The 15,759-nt window shown below is 41.5% G+C and overlaps 2 protein-coding genes across 4 annotated transcripts in view; one reads left to right on the top strand and one right to left on the bottom strand.

Moving 5' to 3' along the window:
* The window catches only part of fbn1 (fibrillin 1), a 68,001-nt gene extending 55,909 nt beyond the window's left edge, over nt 1-12,092 (top strand). Inside the window, exons 53-67 of the mRNA XM_086106812.1 lie at nt 13-138; nt 232-351; nt 646-768; nt 1,852-1,983; nt 2,400-2,525; nt 2,962-3,168; nt 3,349-3,474; nt 3,709-3,831; nt 5,237-5,353; nt 7,048-7,176; nt 7,270-7,389; nt 8,802-9,033; nt 9,120-9,303; nt 10,506-10,957; nt 11,407-12,092. Of these exons, the coding sequence (XP_085962938.1) occupies nt 13-138; nt 232-351; nt 646-768; nt 1,852-1,983; nt 2,400-2,525; nt 2,962-3,168; nt 3,349-3,474; nt 3,709-3,831; nt 5,237-5,353; nt 7,048-7,176; nt 7,270-7,389; nt 8,802-9,033; nt 9,120-9,303; nt 10,506-10,892 (2,252 nt within the window). The 3' untranslated portion in view covers nt 10,893-10,957; nt 11,407-12,092. The remainder of the gene's footprint in view (nt 1-12; nt 139-231; nt 352-645; nt 769-1,851; nt 1,984-2,399; nt 2,526-2,961; nt 3,169-3,348; nt 3,475-3,708; nt 3,832-5,236; nt 5,354-7,047; nt 7,177-7,269; nt 7,390-8,801; nt 9,034-9,119; nt 9,304-10,505; nt 10,958-11,406) is intronic.
* Nucleotides 12,093-12,830: 738 nt separating this feature from the next.
* dut (deoxyuridine triphosphatase) lies at nt 12,831-15,431 on the bottom strand. 3 transcript variants are annotated; one of them, XM_086107972.1, is made up of 7 exons: nt 15,274-15,426; nt 14,523-14,673; nt 14,097-14,188; nt 13,923-13,967; nt 13,690-13,764; nt 13,065-13,135; nt 12,831-12,966 (listed from the first exon to the last, which is right to left on the bottom strand). In XM_086107972.1, exons 1-7 carry the CDS (start codon nt 15,371-15,373, stop codon nt 12,910-12,912), a joined length of 591 nt encoding a protein of 196 aa, XP_085964098.1. In that variant the 5' UTR covers nt 15,374-15,426; the 3' UTR covers nt 12,831-12,909. The 3 variants fall into 3 exon arrangements, with proteins under 3 accessions (XP_085964098.1, XP_085964099.1, XP_085964100.1); XM_086107973.1 differs by lacking the exon at nt 15,274-15,426 and having other exon boundaries at nt 14,523-15,267; XM_086107974.1 differs by lacking the exon at nt 12,831-12,966 and having other exon boundaries at nt 13,065-13,204; nt 15,274-15,431.
* Nucleotides 15,432-15,759: the final 328 nt, after the last annotated feature.

Below are 15,759 nucleotides of genomic sequence, written 5' to 3'. Positions count from 1 at the left end.
CTTCCCTCTTAGATATTGATGAGTGCGTCAACAACCCCTGTGAAAACGGCCAGTGCATCAACACAGATGGTTCTTTCCGCTGTGAATGTCAAATGGGGTACCAACTTGACATCACCGCATTTACATTTAATTGTGTAGGCAAGTGAAGTGTCTCTTATTGTCCATTGTCACTCGCTTTCTTTCCTACATGGGCCGATATTAACATGCATTCAATATGCTTGTCCATTTCAGACATTGATGAGTGCGACATTGGTAACCCCTGCGGAAACGGCACTTGCACAAATGTCATCGGAGGCTTTGAGTGTGCATGTGAGGAAGGCTTTGAGCCTGGCCCGATGATGACCTGCGAAGGTGTGTGAAATTTAGTCTGTTTTTCTAACCTAAAAAAAAAGAGATACTTTGAACCAACTTCAGAAAGATTAATCTAATTTGTCACACCTAAAGTTATTAATTTGTCGCAAATTATACATATGATTTGGTTCAAACCTAGGATTTTGATTTCAATAATATCCATATCTGATCATTTTCTAATTATTTTTTTTCCAACCAGCCTACTTTATTGTCCATTTTTAGCATATAATTTATCTTGTTACCACTGGACTTCTGTAATTTTTTTAAGGATTTTTTTTTTGTGCTCTCTTCCAGACATCAACGAGTGTGCACAGAATCCTCTGCTGTGTGCATTCCGCTGTGTTAATGTAGTGGGCTCCTATGAGTGTAAATGTCCAACAGGATATGTGCTGCGTGAAGACAAGAGGATGTGTAAAGGTACTACAACTCCAGGACTAAGCAGTCCGAAACGCAGCTCTTTTAGTCACACACCATTTCACATGAAATACTTTATATGCACTCCTCGTGAAGTTACATAACTATTTCCTCAAGCCTTTTTAAAGCCTGAGGAAATGTAACCAGATGAGTCACTGTTTACACCTCCACTGTCTCAGATGGCACGGGGACCATGACAACCGTTGTATATGGAGGGAAGCGCCGAGACAGAAGGAACCTCTCAATGTCTATAGCGTCATTGTTTATATCCCAGCTCCAACCAGACCACCACCTCTCTTACTACTTGCCGATATTCAACTCCTTTTCCATGCCAGTGTCAATGGAGACCATATTGGGGCTCTGTGTGCATATAGCAATTAATAGATGAATTGCCCTGCAACGAATTGTGAAAATGCCCAAATAATTGATGGCCAGCTGGTGACGAAGCACTCAAAACGGAGAGGATCATAAAACATCAACACCACCCATCTTGCATGCATTTAATCATGAATTCATGGCACATCGATGACAATATTCACTAGTTAAACTATCCACCACATGGATGGTTGGATGGATACAAATCACCTTTACGTGAGACTCATTAGTCAGTCGTATTTGCGAGCAGAAGCCTAAATAACACAAATTGATGCGACATCACGAATGGGAAACCAAATGTACAAGAGGACTTCACACAAACAGTATTAAGTCATTAAACGTTTCGAATCTTTTGGCATTTACATATGATAGTCAATGTCAGGAAATACAGGTAACGGCAAAGTAGACAGCATGGCAAAGAGTAGCTACATCGGGAAAGAAGCAGAAACATTCAAAGCTAATAAGTCTAACGACATTTGCGGAAAAGTTTGAAAATTTGAATATCAATAATTTGTGATAAATAAATAAAGAAATACATAAAAAACACCCACGCATGTGGACTGACCAATAGTATAAAATACATATGTGAAAAAAAATGTGAGATTTACCAGATTGAGACATAGGAGGTTCCGGCCCAACGCCAGCAAATTAGACTGTAGGTACATGCTGTTATTTCTATCGTTGATAATGCATAGTATGTTTGTCTTGCAGACCAGAATGAATGTGAAGACGGTCTAGATGATTGTGCCAGCAGAGGAATGACCTGCAAGAACCTTATAGGTACATTTATGTGTATCTGCGCACCTGGATACACACGCCACCCGGGTGGAGATGGCTGCATAGGTAAGACTGTTGAAACCTATTGCTCGTTGTTCTTTATTGTGGCATTAACCCCAAGAAGTGTAGATTGTATATTTCAAGCACCTTATAAATCAGATGCATAATTCTTCTTCTTTATGAAACTAGACGTTTGTTTGGGCTTTACTTAGACTTTTAGAGTGTTTAAAAACAAGAGAGTAAAGTAAATGGAAATGCCCACTTTTAGCCATACCTTCAAGGTTGGTTTTAAAAACACATTGCGTTGCATTCTGTATCTGTAAAAGCAATATCAAATTCAAACAGCTACATTTTTACATTTGTTTCGACAATTTCTTCCCAAACAAAATGCTTGCATGTACTGTATGATGTCATGCAGTTGGGTCCTGACGGTGAACATTTATAATGAAGGCATTTGTTCTTCTTTTGTGTGTTCGCTTCAGATCTGAACGAATGTACAGCCAAACCGGGCATCTGTAAGAACGGCCGTTGTGAGAACGCGGTGGGAAGCTATCGCTGCAAGTGTGACCAGGGATTCATAGCTAACCCCACACAGACGGAATGTATTGGTAAGTGTGTGCACCATACGCACCTAACTCTGTACACGTGCAAACTGGACAAACAGTTATGTTACATTTGTTCAACGTGGATGAAAATGGTCGTGCAGCTTTCTTGTCGATTTTTAGCCCCTTTGTGTGGCACTTTCTCATCTCGTTAATAACCACGTGTTTGTAACTGTCAAGATAAAGGAAATCGTTTCACAGGCTTCCTCCCTAATCTAAATATATACTTCAGATTCAAAGTGATGTATTGAAGCCGGTGAGAAACACTCCAGCGAAACCGAGGTCTCAGTTGCTATCTGGCTTCTGACAGACATTAGTGATTGTGCGCGTGGGTTATCTCCTCACGTCTGGTGCTGTCTGGGTGGCTTTGTCTGCTTCCCATTAGCCACCTCTTTGTTTGTCTCGCTCTCACGTTCCCTTCCCCGTGTCTCCCGACATCTAGATAACCGCGAGGGCTTCTGTTTCACTGAGGTCCTGACTACTCTGTGTCAGATGACATCCAGTAACAGAAACATGGTGACCAAGTCGGAGTGTTGCTGTGATGGGGGCAGGGGCTGGGGCAACAACTGTGAGCTTTGTCCACTCCCTGGGACCACCCACTTCAAGAAAATGTGCCCTCTGGGACATGGATACACCACTGATGGCAGAGGTATTCGAGAATTTCGAGTGAAATAATCCGTCTAATGAATCGAAGCCTTAAGAACAAACGGCATCGAGTTCCCAAGTAACCGCTCTGTCACTTTAACGCTTTAGCAATGAGACACGAAAGACACAAAGATGCTGACGCTATTCTGTATTTCATTTTGTTAACATGAACGCTTCTGTTCAGATATTGACGAGTGCCGTGTGATCGGGAACTTGTGCAAGCACGGCCAGTGTGTCAACACTCTTGGCTCGTACAACTGTGTCTGCAAACCCGGCTACGCCACAGACATCACTGGCTCTCAGTGTGTGGGTAAGCCTACAGTTCACAGCCATCTCACTTCTTTTTATGGACTGGTTTCTTGCCGTGCCGACCTCTTGTTTACGTTCCTGCTACATTGGGAAGGGCTAAAACCACACGGGTAGATAGCTCTCACACACACCTGAGAAATACAGCCCGAGTCTGCTGATCTCATCATCGGCACTCATGGAATACTATATTTGTCGAAAAGATCAAGCAGTGTCTCACTGTTATGTTTCATTGTAGATGTGGATGAGTGCGTACAGGCACCAAAGCCTTGCAACTTCATTTGTAAGAACACAGAGGGTGGATATCTATGTTCCTGCCCCCGTGGATACATCCTACAGGAAGATGGAAAGAGCTGCAGAGGTGACACGCGCACACACAGCAAAAGAACCTCTAATATAGCAGCTGTCCTCAACTGTTTCCAGGTTGGACCCGCAGTACTGCTGAGTAGACCTGGCTCCCTCCCAGTATAATGCTTGTTCTATTCTGGGCCGTCTGCGTGCTTGCATTTAATCACAACATGCACCCAAATCTTCTATTTATCAGGCTTGTTTTAGTGCCTAAAACGAAATCCTCATCAGTGTTTATGGCTTCGCTTATCTGTATTATTCAAACTTGAGCTCCCCTACCTCCATCGTGCCCCTTTGTGCAGTGGCGCTTTTTGATATGTACAATATGTACAGCAGCACCAAGGTTATTTGAGGTAATGAAATTGGACAAAATAACTCAAACAAAATTTGAAAAAAACATTTTTGTTAACAAAAAAAAAAGCTTTTAAAAAACGATAACTAAATGAAAATACCTTTTACACTTAAAAAAATAACTATAACTAAAGCCAAAATGTAATTCTTTTTTGTCTTTGGCGATTAATTTAATAGAGGAGCCTTTGTGGTTGATTTTAAAGGTACCGGTATTTATTTTGAAATCACTGCACGATCGTTAGCTGGAAGAACAGATGGTAAAACAGTCGTCTGGGAGTTGTAGTCCTCTTAGTCCTCTAACGTGTGTGTGTGTGTGTATAATGTGTATATATGTGTGTATATACATTCAATATATATATATATATATATATATATATATACACACATACAGCAAAAAAGGCATTCTAGCTTTATTTAATCAGGGTGTGTGCATGCATTCATGCATCTAACTTTTAGAAGCAGCGTTATGCAGCACTGCACGTATTGTAATTCAAATTTTTCTGACACAAAACAAAACTAATAGCAACAATAAACTAAACTAAACTAAACTAAACTAAACTAAAAAAATCCCCTAAAACTAACATTGAAAACTAACTCAATAAAAAAATAAAACTCACTAAAACTAACTGGAATTAAAATTCCAAAATGATAATAGCCCTGGGCCCGGGCAAGGCATGAAATGGTTTCCCATGGTGCCACAGCATGTAAATCACTGACCTTTGTATGGAGAATTTACACCCTCTTCTGGGGAAGGGTGTTTAGATCTTTAAGGATTATGCTACTAAACAAATTGAGAGGTCATCATCATCAAGGAAGATTGACATTTTCGTTGATCGATGAGCTGAGAAGCTAATGTTCACTCGTTGTTGGCACTATTCAAGCTTGGACCGCCACTGCCCCTTTTTTCTGCCGTCAGGTTCATTTGCAGTTCACTTGTAGGTCACTGACTGTAGATGGACTGGAATTTGACTCCAACAAATGAGAAGCCCCCCCATACAGTTGTGCGTGCAATCATCTCACACCAGTCTTTAACGACGATGATGTCATGTCTCCCGCTTCCTTTCCAGACTTGGATGAGTGCTCGACAAAACAGCACAACTGTCAATTCTTGTGTGTCAACACCATCGGCGGCTTCACCTGCAAGTGTCCCCCTGGCTTTACCCAGCATCACACTGCCTGTATCGGTAAATGAACACAAGCAGAACATGAATTGACTTCCACATGTAAATATTTCTGTCCTCGGAAGTGCTCTTGTGTCTGTGTATACCTTAAAGGGATGAGCCGGATAAACATGTTGAGTCATGAGGCGCTCGTGACTTCCTGTAGCCCGTACGCACATGTCGTCTCCCTTCCCGGCGTCCCTTCTTGTATCCTCAAGCATGCTTCGTCATCGTCTTCATTGAACCCTCTTTGATGTCACACTTATCTTATTGGACTATACTCATTTGTAGTAGCCCAGCCTCGGGAGTCTTTGTTATGGAACTCAGCAATGGATTGTCTTGACAACCACAAGCTTTTTTCCAGACCATAAAGCAGCTCCAATGACCTCATATCCATCAAGAGGCAAAGAGCTCTCAGTCCAAAGTATACGATGGAATAACCGATGACAGCGTATGACACATACATCGTAGTGTGTTACTAATTTGTCAACAAAATTGTTGGAGAACCTGGGAGTCCACAACACACCTGTTTCTGAACATTAGCGGGAGTTGCTCATAGGCTAACCCCAATTACGGAAATCAACACTTTTCATGGCCTACTTGAAACACGATAAATAGTTCTTCATAATTTAGAGCCACTCATTCTTCACAATCAAGGTTTACTACACAGGCACTGGTTCTAGCATGCACATAATAAGATGTTGATTATGGTCTGAGGTTCAAACTTTCGATAACTGTACTCTTGAAACTGACATCTCAATAATATTAACCATCAGCTGCAACATCACAACTACAGTTGCCCGCCACACAGAATTTACGTACGGTATGTATAACAAAATCTCCTGAACACGTGGGAAAGAAAATGTGTTAGGGTCGGATGAAACCATGGTTGAACTTTATGGCCATCATGCTAAAATGTATGCTTGGCGCGAACACAACACTGCTTATCACCTACAGTTAAGCATGGCGGTGGCAGCATCCGGCTTGCTTTTCTCCAGCTGCATCTGGAGCCTTTGTCAAGATGGAAGGAATTATGAACGGTTCAAAACCTTCAGTCTTCTACCAGAAAGCAAAAAAAAAAAACCCCCAAAACAAAAACATGCTTTCTACAACATCTGAACTTTATTTGGGGTTAATGTGAGGCACTTTAAATGTTGGCAGGTGTGTACTGACTCCCATTTAACAATTGGAATGCGATCATTCATTTTGAACACATTCCAGTTATGAGAGGGTGTGCAAACTTGTGCAACCACATTGTTTCAGCTGCTGTTTCCCCTTGCCCTCTCAGAAAGATTACAAATATTTTTTTTCAGTTATGTTGCTTAAGTGACATTAATATTGTGAAAACATTCAGTTGTTGCGTGCTAATATCAGCATCAGTGTATATTGGATTGGATTGGATTGGATTGGATAAACTTTATTGTCAAATGTACTGTATGTGTAACATACAGCACAGATATCAATGACAAATTGTGACATACGGTATTATGCCCTCTGCCAAAGAGCTGAAGGGTTGATGAAAAGACTGAAATCCCAACAAGATAACATATGCTGTACATGTGCTTCCATGAAAAAAAAAATGTGTCCAGGTAGAGCGAATGCTGTGGCCAGTGCCTGAATATCGGGCCACCGTATTCTGCTCTCTTCCATTCCGTTCTATTTAGCACTTCTGCCCTATTTTGTTTTAATCCGAACCATTCCTCTTTTGAATGTGTTAGACAACAACGAATGCTCAACAGACCCGAATCTCTGCGGCGCCAATGGTGTTTGCCAGAACACTCCAGGGAGCTTCAGTTGCGACTGCCAGCGAGGATTCTCATTAGACCCCAATGGGCAGAACTGTGAAGGTCTGAAAACAGATGGCAAGCATTGTCTCAGTCACGGTTGATCAAATACAAAAGTTTTGACTCGTTTTCTGATGTTTTTTTTGCATCCCAAAGACACTGACGAGTGTGACGGTAGCCACAGGTGTCAGCATGGCTGTCAGAACTTAGTGGGTGGTTACCGCTGCAGCTGTCCACAAGGTTATCTGCAGCACTACCAGTGGAACCAGTGTGTGGGTAAGCAAATCACTGGTTCGTTCTCTTGTCTTTCTCTTATCAATATACAGTAACCCCTCTCACCCATTGCACGGTTACATTCTTGACCACCCTTGCAAAAGTGAAATCTGCGACATAGAAATACCCTATTTAAATACTGCCCTTTTTTAAAGGTCATAAACACACCTTTGAAGTAAACATTTAAAAGCGAGAAAGTAAAGGCAGTGAATAACACAAAAATATTGGACAAACGTAACAGGGTACCTATCCTTCTGTTTACAGTAAATGTCAGCTTTCCCAAACAAACACTTTCACAATCAACTCTCACAATATACATCAATAGTCATACGCATAGAGCTGTACATTACAAAATGAACCTGCAGCCTTGAAATATTTCCTGATTTCACTCTCACTCTTCTTTGAAATTTACATTGTTTAAACATGAGACTGTGCTAACATCTAGTGGCCCAAAATAGAATTACATCCAAAACAACTACCTGTATTTTCTGCACTATAAAGTGCTTCAGATTATAAGGCGCACCCTCAATGAATGGTCTATTTTAAAACGGTTTTCCTAGATAGGGCGCCCTGCTTTCTAATGCTCATACAATAGTGGCTGCTTTTGCGCTATGCATCCACTAGATGAGCCTACTGTATAAGAAATACAATACAATCCAGCTTTATTTTTATACAGCCCTCACAACCACTGCAGCTGTAACAATGAGAACTGGTCACAAACACGTGCATTAAACAGATCAATACAAATGGCATTAAAAACAATAAATGAAAGACAAAACTTAAGAAGACAATTGATTCATCATTTTTTGTTTTTGTTGCTCACATACACAAGGAGCTAAATATCCTTTGAAGTCTTACTTGTTTCCTTCTTCGTTTAGTCAGTAGTTAACTATGCTTGTTGTATTATCTTCGTGTCATAATGGCTGGGCGGAGCTCACAAAGTAGATGTCTGTTTGTTTGAGTCTGTGTTGGCGAATGCACATGTCAATTAGTGTCGGGCAGAACTCTTTTAGGTTACAATTGGTTTCTGCTAATAATCACCTCTCGATGGCATAGGAGCTCAAACAGGGAAACAACTCTATGGGGAATATGAAGAGAGTTACAGGCTCTTTTCATTGGGTGCACTGTCGGCTATTGAGAAAATGTAATGCTGTTAAGTGTGCCTTCGAGTGCAGAAAATACGGGACTGTAAATTTGGTTACTGCAAACCCGTAAATCGTACTTTTCCCCATGACATCGCACAAACTTTCGGGGGGTGGGCAAAAGACTGACATCTTGGTTATGAGCATTTACAGAAAGTCTGTAAAGTCATCTCGACGCAGCGCTGACATTTGACTTTTTCCCACTATTGTTTGGCCCATTTGAGTACACTGACCTCGTGCTTGTTTACTTCCCCTCAACTTCCTGTGACCCAGATGAGAACGAGTGTCAGAACAGTCAAATCTGCGGGGGAGCATCGTGCCACAACACTCTGGGGAGCTTCCGCTGCCTCTGCCCCACCGGCTTTAACTATGAACAGGCTTCCGGGGGCTGCTCAGACGTCAACGAGTGCTCCTCCACCCAGAACCCCTGCAAGTTTGGATGCTCCAACACGGATGGGGGCTACCTCTGCGGTTGTCCCACCGGGTACTACAGGGCAGGACAAGGGTATGCTGTGAAATGAAGGCCTGTGTTTAAATGCTGCCTGCTGATGTGTACCACATACAGCCTAATGGCTTTTATATTTGCTTCAGGCACTGTGTCTCAGGGTTGGCTTTTGGTGGCGGTGACCAAACTGTTGCTCAGGGAGGGGAGGAGGATGACAATGCTCTGTCTCCTGAGGCCTGCTATGAGTGCAAGATCAACGGCTACCCCAAGAAAGGGCGCCAACGACGCAGCGCCAATTCAACACAGGGTGAACCTGTGGATGACACGCAGGTAACTCAGTCAAGCTTGATTCGGCTGCTTCACATTTTATCAGCGTGTACGGGTGCAATCAAAACATGAGAGATACATGATTTTTTCCCTAAGTACAGTGGTGCCTTGAGATATAAGATAAGATAACCTTTATTTGAAATGTGCAGTCTACAGCAGCAAGATTGGTGGGCGGGTTATGAGAATAACTCGTTCAGTGACCATCTAAAAGACTCAAAAGTAGATCAGATCATATTTCCACACTGAAATGAATGGAAATGCTGTTAATCTGTTCCAGTCTACAACCCCTCCCACTTACCAAAAATGTGTTTGTGCAATTTAATGAGGAAAATTGGCACTCCATAATATTGTACTGTACAAATTTAAAAAAAAAGAAAACATCTAGAAAACCTGATGTGTTCGAAAAAAAGTAAAGGCATTTTTTAAATCGGCATGAAAAATATGCTTAGGGACCAATAAAGCCATCTCTGATTAAAATCTGCTGTTGACCAGTGTAATTAAGTAGGAAATAATTAAATTGTTTGTGCTTCATGATTTAATGCTCCAATCAATCAGTCATCAAAAATGTATTCACATCTTTTGTACTGCAAAAGTACGGTGCTTCACAAAACAAATGATAAAAGACATAGTAAGTACATTAACTCCCACCCAGAAGCAGTCTGTAGACTGTTGGACACGTGTGGCTTGAAGTCGGCGCAGTTCCAAAGAACGTGAAATACAGAGCATGGCTTCCGAGGCAAGGCTGAGCAAATAGTGGACTGAGGAAAAAGAAAGAAAAATTCAATTCGTTGTGCAGCTCCTTCTGGTGTGCCCGCCTTTACCAGCGAGAGGCAGTATCTTACAATACAATCATAAAGACACAAATAAAGAAGAATAGACTCCTCTTTCTACAACTACTGGAGGTGGCTCAGTAAGACACTGTAATGTTCGTCCTTTTATAGAGGATTAAGAATACATGCCTATGAGTATTATATTGTCTGTCCGTATGTGTTGCGTGACCATTTGTGTTCAAATATCCGTTGCTTTTAAAACGGCGATGATCAATGCTAACGTTAGCATGTCTTTGTCACTTTGCAGTGTGTGTTAGTATTAAAGTAAGTGGTCTTTTCTAGAGCAAATTGTGTGTTTTATGTCTAGTGTGACATCGTCTGGGAGTGCCATTAAACGTCTTGAAGCTTCTTTTTTGATCCATGTTTACTTTGCAGATTTCTGAGAATGAGATGATCAGTCTGGCCAGTATGGACATCGAGGACACCCTGCACCTCCACCTAAACATCAGTGACCTGAGCAACCGCGACCACATCCTCGAATTCATCCCGGCATTGACCGCCTTGACCGACCACGTGCGCTACAACATCGACTACGGAAACGAAGCGGGCTACTTCAAGATCAACCAGAGGGAGGGCGTGAGCTACCTGCATCTGAGCAAGAAGAAGGCCCACACTCCGGGCGCGTACGACCTTCAGATCAGTAGCGTCCCGCTGTACAGGAAGAAGGAGCTGACGGCGCTGGAGGACCGACATGATAAAGACTACCTCACAGGGCAACTGGGGGACATACTGAAGATGAGGGTGCAGATCATCCTGCATTAACCAGCACAAGCCTGTGGCGGGCAGAGGTTGATGATCCACAAGAAGCTAAACATCTCCAACTCTGGGTCAGTGTTGGGGCTGGGGGGGATCACTTTTGTTTTCCCCAACAGGGAGATGGGCTTGCCACCAAAGAGACAAGGAAGAGGGGGGGGACGGGCTAGGGGCGGGCAAGGGGGGGGGGGGTGGGGGGGGGGGGGTTACAGCGTTTATTTGCCAAAGATGATTCTACATATCATAGATACAATTGCTGTGAGGAAAAAAAATGCTGGCTTGAAAGCTCGCCGTCAAATGAACACATTGCGTTTAAGAAGTGTGTAAAACACCATTGGAAATGTGTTTCAGAATTATTGGTTTGCGTGTTGTATGATATGTGGAATCAGTGCCACTTTGGAAGGCATAAGGACAACCGGAAACTCTCATGGTTGTTTTTGTTTGTTTGTTTTTGTACAACTGTGGCAGAGTGGAAGAAAAGGATGTCCCATTAGTCTGACATGAATTCATTTCCTCCCCTCAGGTAAGTGACTGACCAAACCCGGACACAACACATTTCTGCCTTCGCAAAGCTGTCGAATCGTGACGAGAACAGTTAGGAGAGGAAAGGGAGCCACGAAGGACTATTGAGATGTAATCGTGTCTGGCTTCAACGACTCCTACCGCGTATTTAAACAATGCTTGTCCATCTCTTTCTATGGATCATTCATATTTACTGGTGCTAGCAACACAACCACATAGCTTTTGAAATGCACTGTACTACCATACCAAATTCTGATATTCCGTCAGCCACTCCAATTTCATGTCTGCTATCTTCCCTAAGCTGACCGCTCTCCTCTTATATTTCATGTAAATTGTGTTTATATTGTAATAATCGATGCCACTTTTAATCTATGATGCCTTTGTAAACTAGAGGAAGCCCCTGGAATACGGGGGTTTGTAATGGTGCTTATAATGACCAACTACTTTCTTTGTTAACTGTATACATTCACATATCTGTACACAGACGTACACACACACTTTTGACATTAGTGATGGCAAATCTGGACCTTACTGATCATGCACTGAGGCCTTCACGGCCACACAATTCTCTCACACGTACAATCAGTGCCGCATTACCACAGGCCAGCCTGACACCAGTCTGTGTTTTTGTTCACATCAGTGGGGGTTTAGTTGAACGTTCACAATAAAAAACATTCTTTTGGTGTATATCTGATTGCTACTTGCCCCTTCATCACTTCCTGTTTCTTCCATATCCTGCACCTTATTTCCAGGTGGTGGTTTCTGGCATGAGCAACATGTGTGACCGCAATGGGTGGCAAAAATGCCACATCGTGTTAATTATTGCATAGAGATTCAGATTCAGAAAACTTTATCCCCGTGGGGCAATTAGAGGGATGGCGTTTGTATAGAGGATTTGTGACCCCTTGTGGAGCTGCCCTCGGGAGGAGTACAAGGAAAGATGCATGTTGACGCAGGCAATATCCAAATCGATAGATTGCAGCCTCCGAAGGCCACATATCGTCACTACTGGAGAGTCGACCGCACGTGGTTCCTAAATTCCACAAAGGCTGCGTCCTTTGACCCCTCCTGATGAAGCCTCCCGTGTACCACATTACCTATGGTGAATTTGAACACCACGTGATGGAGTCGTGACAGAAATGACGTCATGCGGCCTAAACCGATTCTGCTGATTGAGTAGTCAGAAAAAAAACCCCACATTCCCTCCCATCCTTAATACAAATGAAGAGGTTGGTCATTAAATTATACTAACCTTAGTCATGGCACAAACAAATTGATAGCACAACTCATCAGTGGGTGAAATAATTACAACAGAGAAAAAAACAACTGTAAAGTATGTATTTTTTGTACTGCCTCTAAACTTTGTAATACTCTGCCCCCATGTGGAGAAACGCGACATTGTTAAAATAAAAGGGAAAATCAGACTGATATTTAAATATTTATTAACAAGTTCAAAACAGTGACCTCTAAACTCCCAACTTTAAAACATTCAACATTCAGGGCTTCAGTTGCTTCCAGTTGACCCGAAACCTCCTGCCCCGCGCTCAGTGTCATCGAGTTTCTGAAAAAGACATTTTCATGTACCGATAATCATTTATGTCAGTTAGTTGAAAAAAACACACTTAAACATGTTTGAAGAAGGGTTTTTGGGCTTCTTACCTCCTGTTCAACTAATTCTGGGTAGACGATTCTCTCGCACACCAGTTGAGCAACCCGATCACCTTTTTTCACTACAAGTTTTGATAAACAAAACAAAGTACATCGTGTTGGAAGTAGAAGGGGTTTGAAAATCCTTCAACCTATAGTCAATTGAATACAAAAGACAAATTGTTTAACGTTGAAACTGATTAAATACAGTATATTCGCTTTTCTTTTTTGATGCCTTTAATACATTTCTTAGAGGGGAGGGGAGATGAATCGGAGCAGTTAAAAATTAAGGAAAGATTCAACAAATATTTGGAACATTCCACAGGTGAATATGTCAATTGGAAATCAGTGAGTGTCATCGTTAGTTGTCAAAGGGATAATCCCAAAAAGGGTCACAAGGAGAAAGGCTGAGGCAAGGTTAAAAGTTAACCAAGTTATGAAACAACTGCATAAGCAAATAAATATCTTCTGAAGGATTTACAAATCATCATATTTTGATTTATTAAAGTTCTGCAAATTCCAAGAAACAGCGGTATCAATTCTTCAGGCAAAACCTGCTTTTTACATTTGAAAATCCCAAAAGAATTCAAATGATGATTATTGACAAAAGAAAGCCGATGAGAGGTCAGTAACTTACCTTTGAATTTCTCTTTGCCGAAGTTAAATAGGACAACACCAACATTCCCTCTGTAGTCTTCATCAACAACTCCAGCTAAGAATACATAGGGGGGAGTTTTATTTTATTTTTTAAAATCAAACTGATGAAGTCGGTTGTAGTCCAATTTAATGTCTTTTATTTCCAAAGGAAAAACAGGTATTATGTTCATGTCAGCCGTGTAGAAAAATGGAGGAATCTGACATTCAACTCACCCCCAACATCGATAAAGTGCTTTGCTGCGAGTCCAGATCTCGGTGCTGAAAAGTACAGAAAAATTACTGCCGAACAAGTTACTCTCTTTTTGTGGACAAAAACGGTTGAGCTGGGTTTTTGTTCGATTTTTTTTCTTTTTTCTGCACGCACGTATGTGTGGAAAAAGAACTCACCCACTCTGCCATAACAGCCATGTGGTACTGCTATCTGGATGTCAGTTTTCACTATGGCCTTGTCCATAGGGTCAATTGAATAATCATATGCACTGTATTAATAAAAAAAAAAGGTTACTTTTATTTAATATTATTTGATTTTACTATCCTTTTAGCTTATTCTGCGCTACCATTTTGAATAAACACGTGCTCAAACTATTCAAGGATAAATCATCTCCTCATAGCTTGTTTCCACAAATGCTATGATTTAGTTTATGTGCACAAAACGGACCCTTGAAATTATTAGTATTTTTAATTGCTATTTCCAAAGTGACCGACTTCATTGACTTGTAAAAATTTGATCACAAATGCGATTGAGTTATTGATGTTGATGATGATTGAGGAGTTATCTGAGAAAAATGAAATTAATAGAAAAGTAAAAGTAACCTGTAGAGGTCATATCCAGCTGCTTTTGTGGAGCCTCTGGTGGGTGTCGTGGCATGTTCTGAAAGTTTGGCGAAGCGAAGAACGGATCTCTCCTCGGCAGGGTTGCCTCTGCGCCTTTTTAATGGAGAAACTTCACAAGGATCTGCGATCTCTAGGACGGGCATGTTGGCAAGATTAAAATCGATAAAACGCCAAAAAGAAACAGTGAAAATAAAAAATAAGAATAATAGAAGAGATTTTTCTTGACCCCTGCAGTGAAGAAAACACTAGAGTGAACGAGTCTTCCCGGCTCTTTGTACAAAAATCGCGGGCTTGACGTTAGCCCCGCCTCCGAAACATACATTTTTTACATTTGTTCGACTAATAAGGTACTATACGAATGAAAACTGCTTGATATCAAACATTAACACGTTTAAAATACGTAAATGTGCATTTTAATAGAAAAATACAAAGATGAACGCGTCTTTTTAACAACATAACAGGAAACACGTCACTATTAAGTAAGACACCCAAAACACGCGTCACTGTCATCCCGCGAGAGTTCTTCGATTTAAGACTTCAACACACAACAGACGAGAAATGAATATAACGTTGCTTTCGCACAATAGCATAATAATCCAGGTGCATTGTTGTTGTTGTCGACGTGTTCACAATACAGATATCCATTATGTTTAACACATTTTTCACCCAAATGCAAATTACGCTAATGTCAAAGCTACGCATAAAGTATCTATCGTCGTCTGGTTCTTGCCTTTGTTTCGATTGATCATCCGAGAGTGAAAATGTCTCCTAAAAACACTCGTACAGCACAGGTTCCTGAGAGAGTATGCACACAATGGTGTTAGTGTCATGTTACTGTCTATCTGCTAACGATCAAGGGGCATTATAGACGTGTATAACCAGCCATTGAGGTCTGACGGACGTTGCCCCTATCGCCATATTGGATGTGGTTAGTGAGGAGTGAGGACGCCTCATTCGTTTGCCACTTGGACATAGACCAACCACAGAGGTGAGAAAAGTCCTCACACTCTACATTTATAAGATGAAGCATGAATTTGTGTGTAAGCAGATATTGAAAGAAAATAATAATGATTATGATGACGATAGAATAACAATTTAACGGGCAGGAAGCTGTTTTCCACGAGTGAACTTTTGCCAAAGCACGTGGTTCACACTCCTTACCAGTAGACAGCGGTAATGCACCTGAATGTTTCTTGCCAACCGCCATAAAACTTCA

The sequence above is a fragment of the Hippocampus guttulatus genome, chromosome 3, assembly GCF_054856545.1.
Source record: "Hippocampus guttulatus isolate MCC_2025c chromosome 3, RoL_Hgut_1.0, whole genome shotgun sequence".
In the NCBI taxonomy this organism is placed as follows: Eukaryota; Metazoa; Chordata; class Actinopteri; order Syngnathiformes; family Syngnathidae; genus Hippocampus; species Hippocampus guttulatus.
Note: the sequence above shows the minus strand (reverse complement) of the source record. Positions and strands in the feature narration are given on the sequence as shown.

Coding starts and splice junctions, on each gene's coding strand:
- dut (XM_086107972.1), bottom strand. CDS start 15,373: ATGACACTAACACCATTGTGTGCATACTCTCTCAGGAACCTGTGCTGT. Junction 14,674..15,273: donor GATGATCAATCGAAACAAAG/GCAAGAACCAGA, acceptor TGCCCGTCCTAG/AGATCGCAGATCCTTGTGAA. Junction 13,136..13,689: donor CGGCAAAGAGAAATTCAAAG/GTAAGTTACTGA, acceptor CAAAACTTGTAG/TGAAAAAAGGTGATCGGGTT.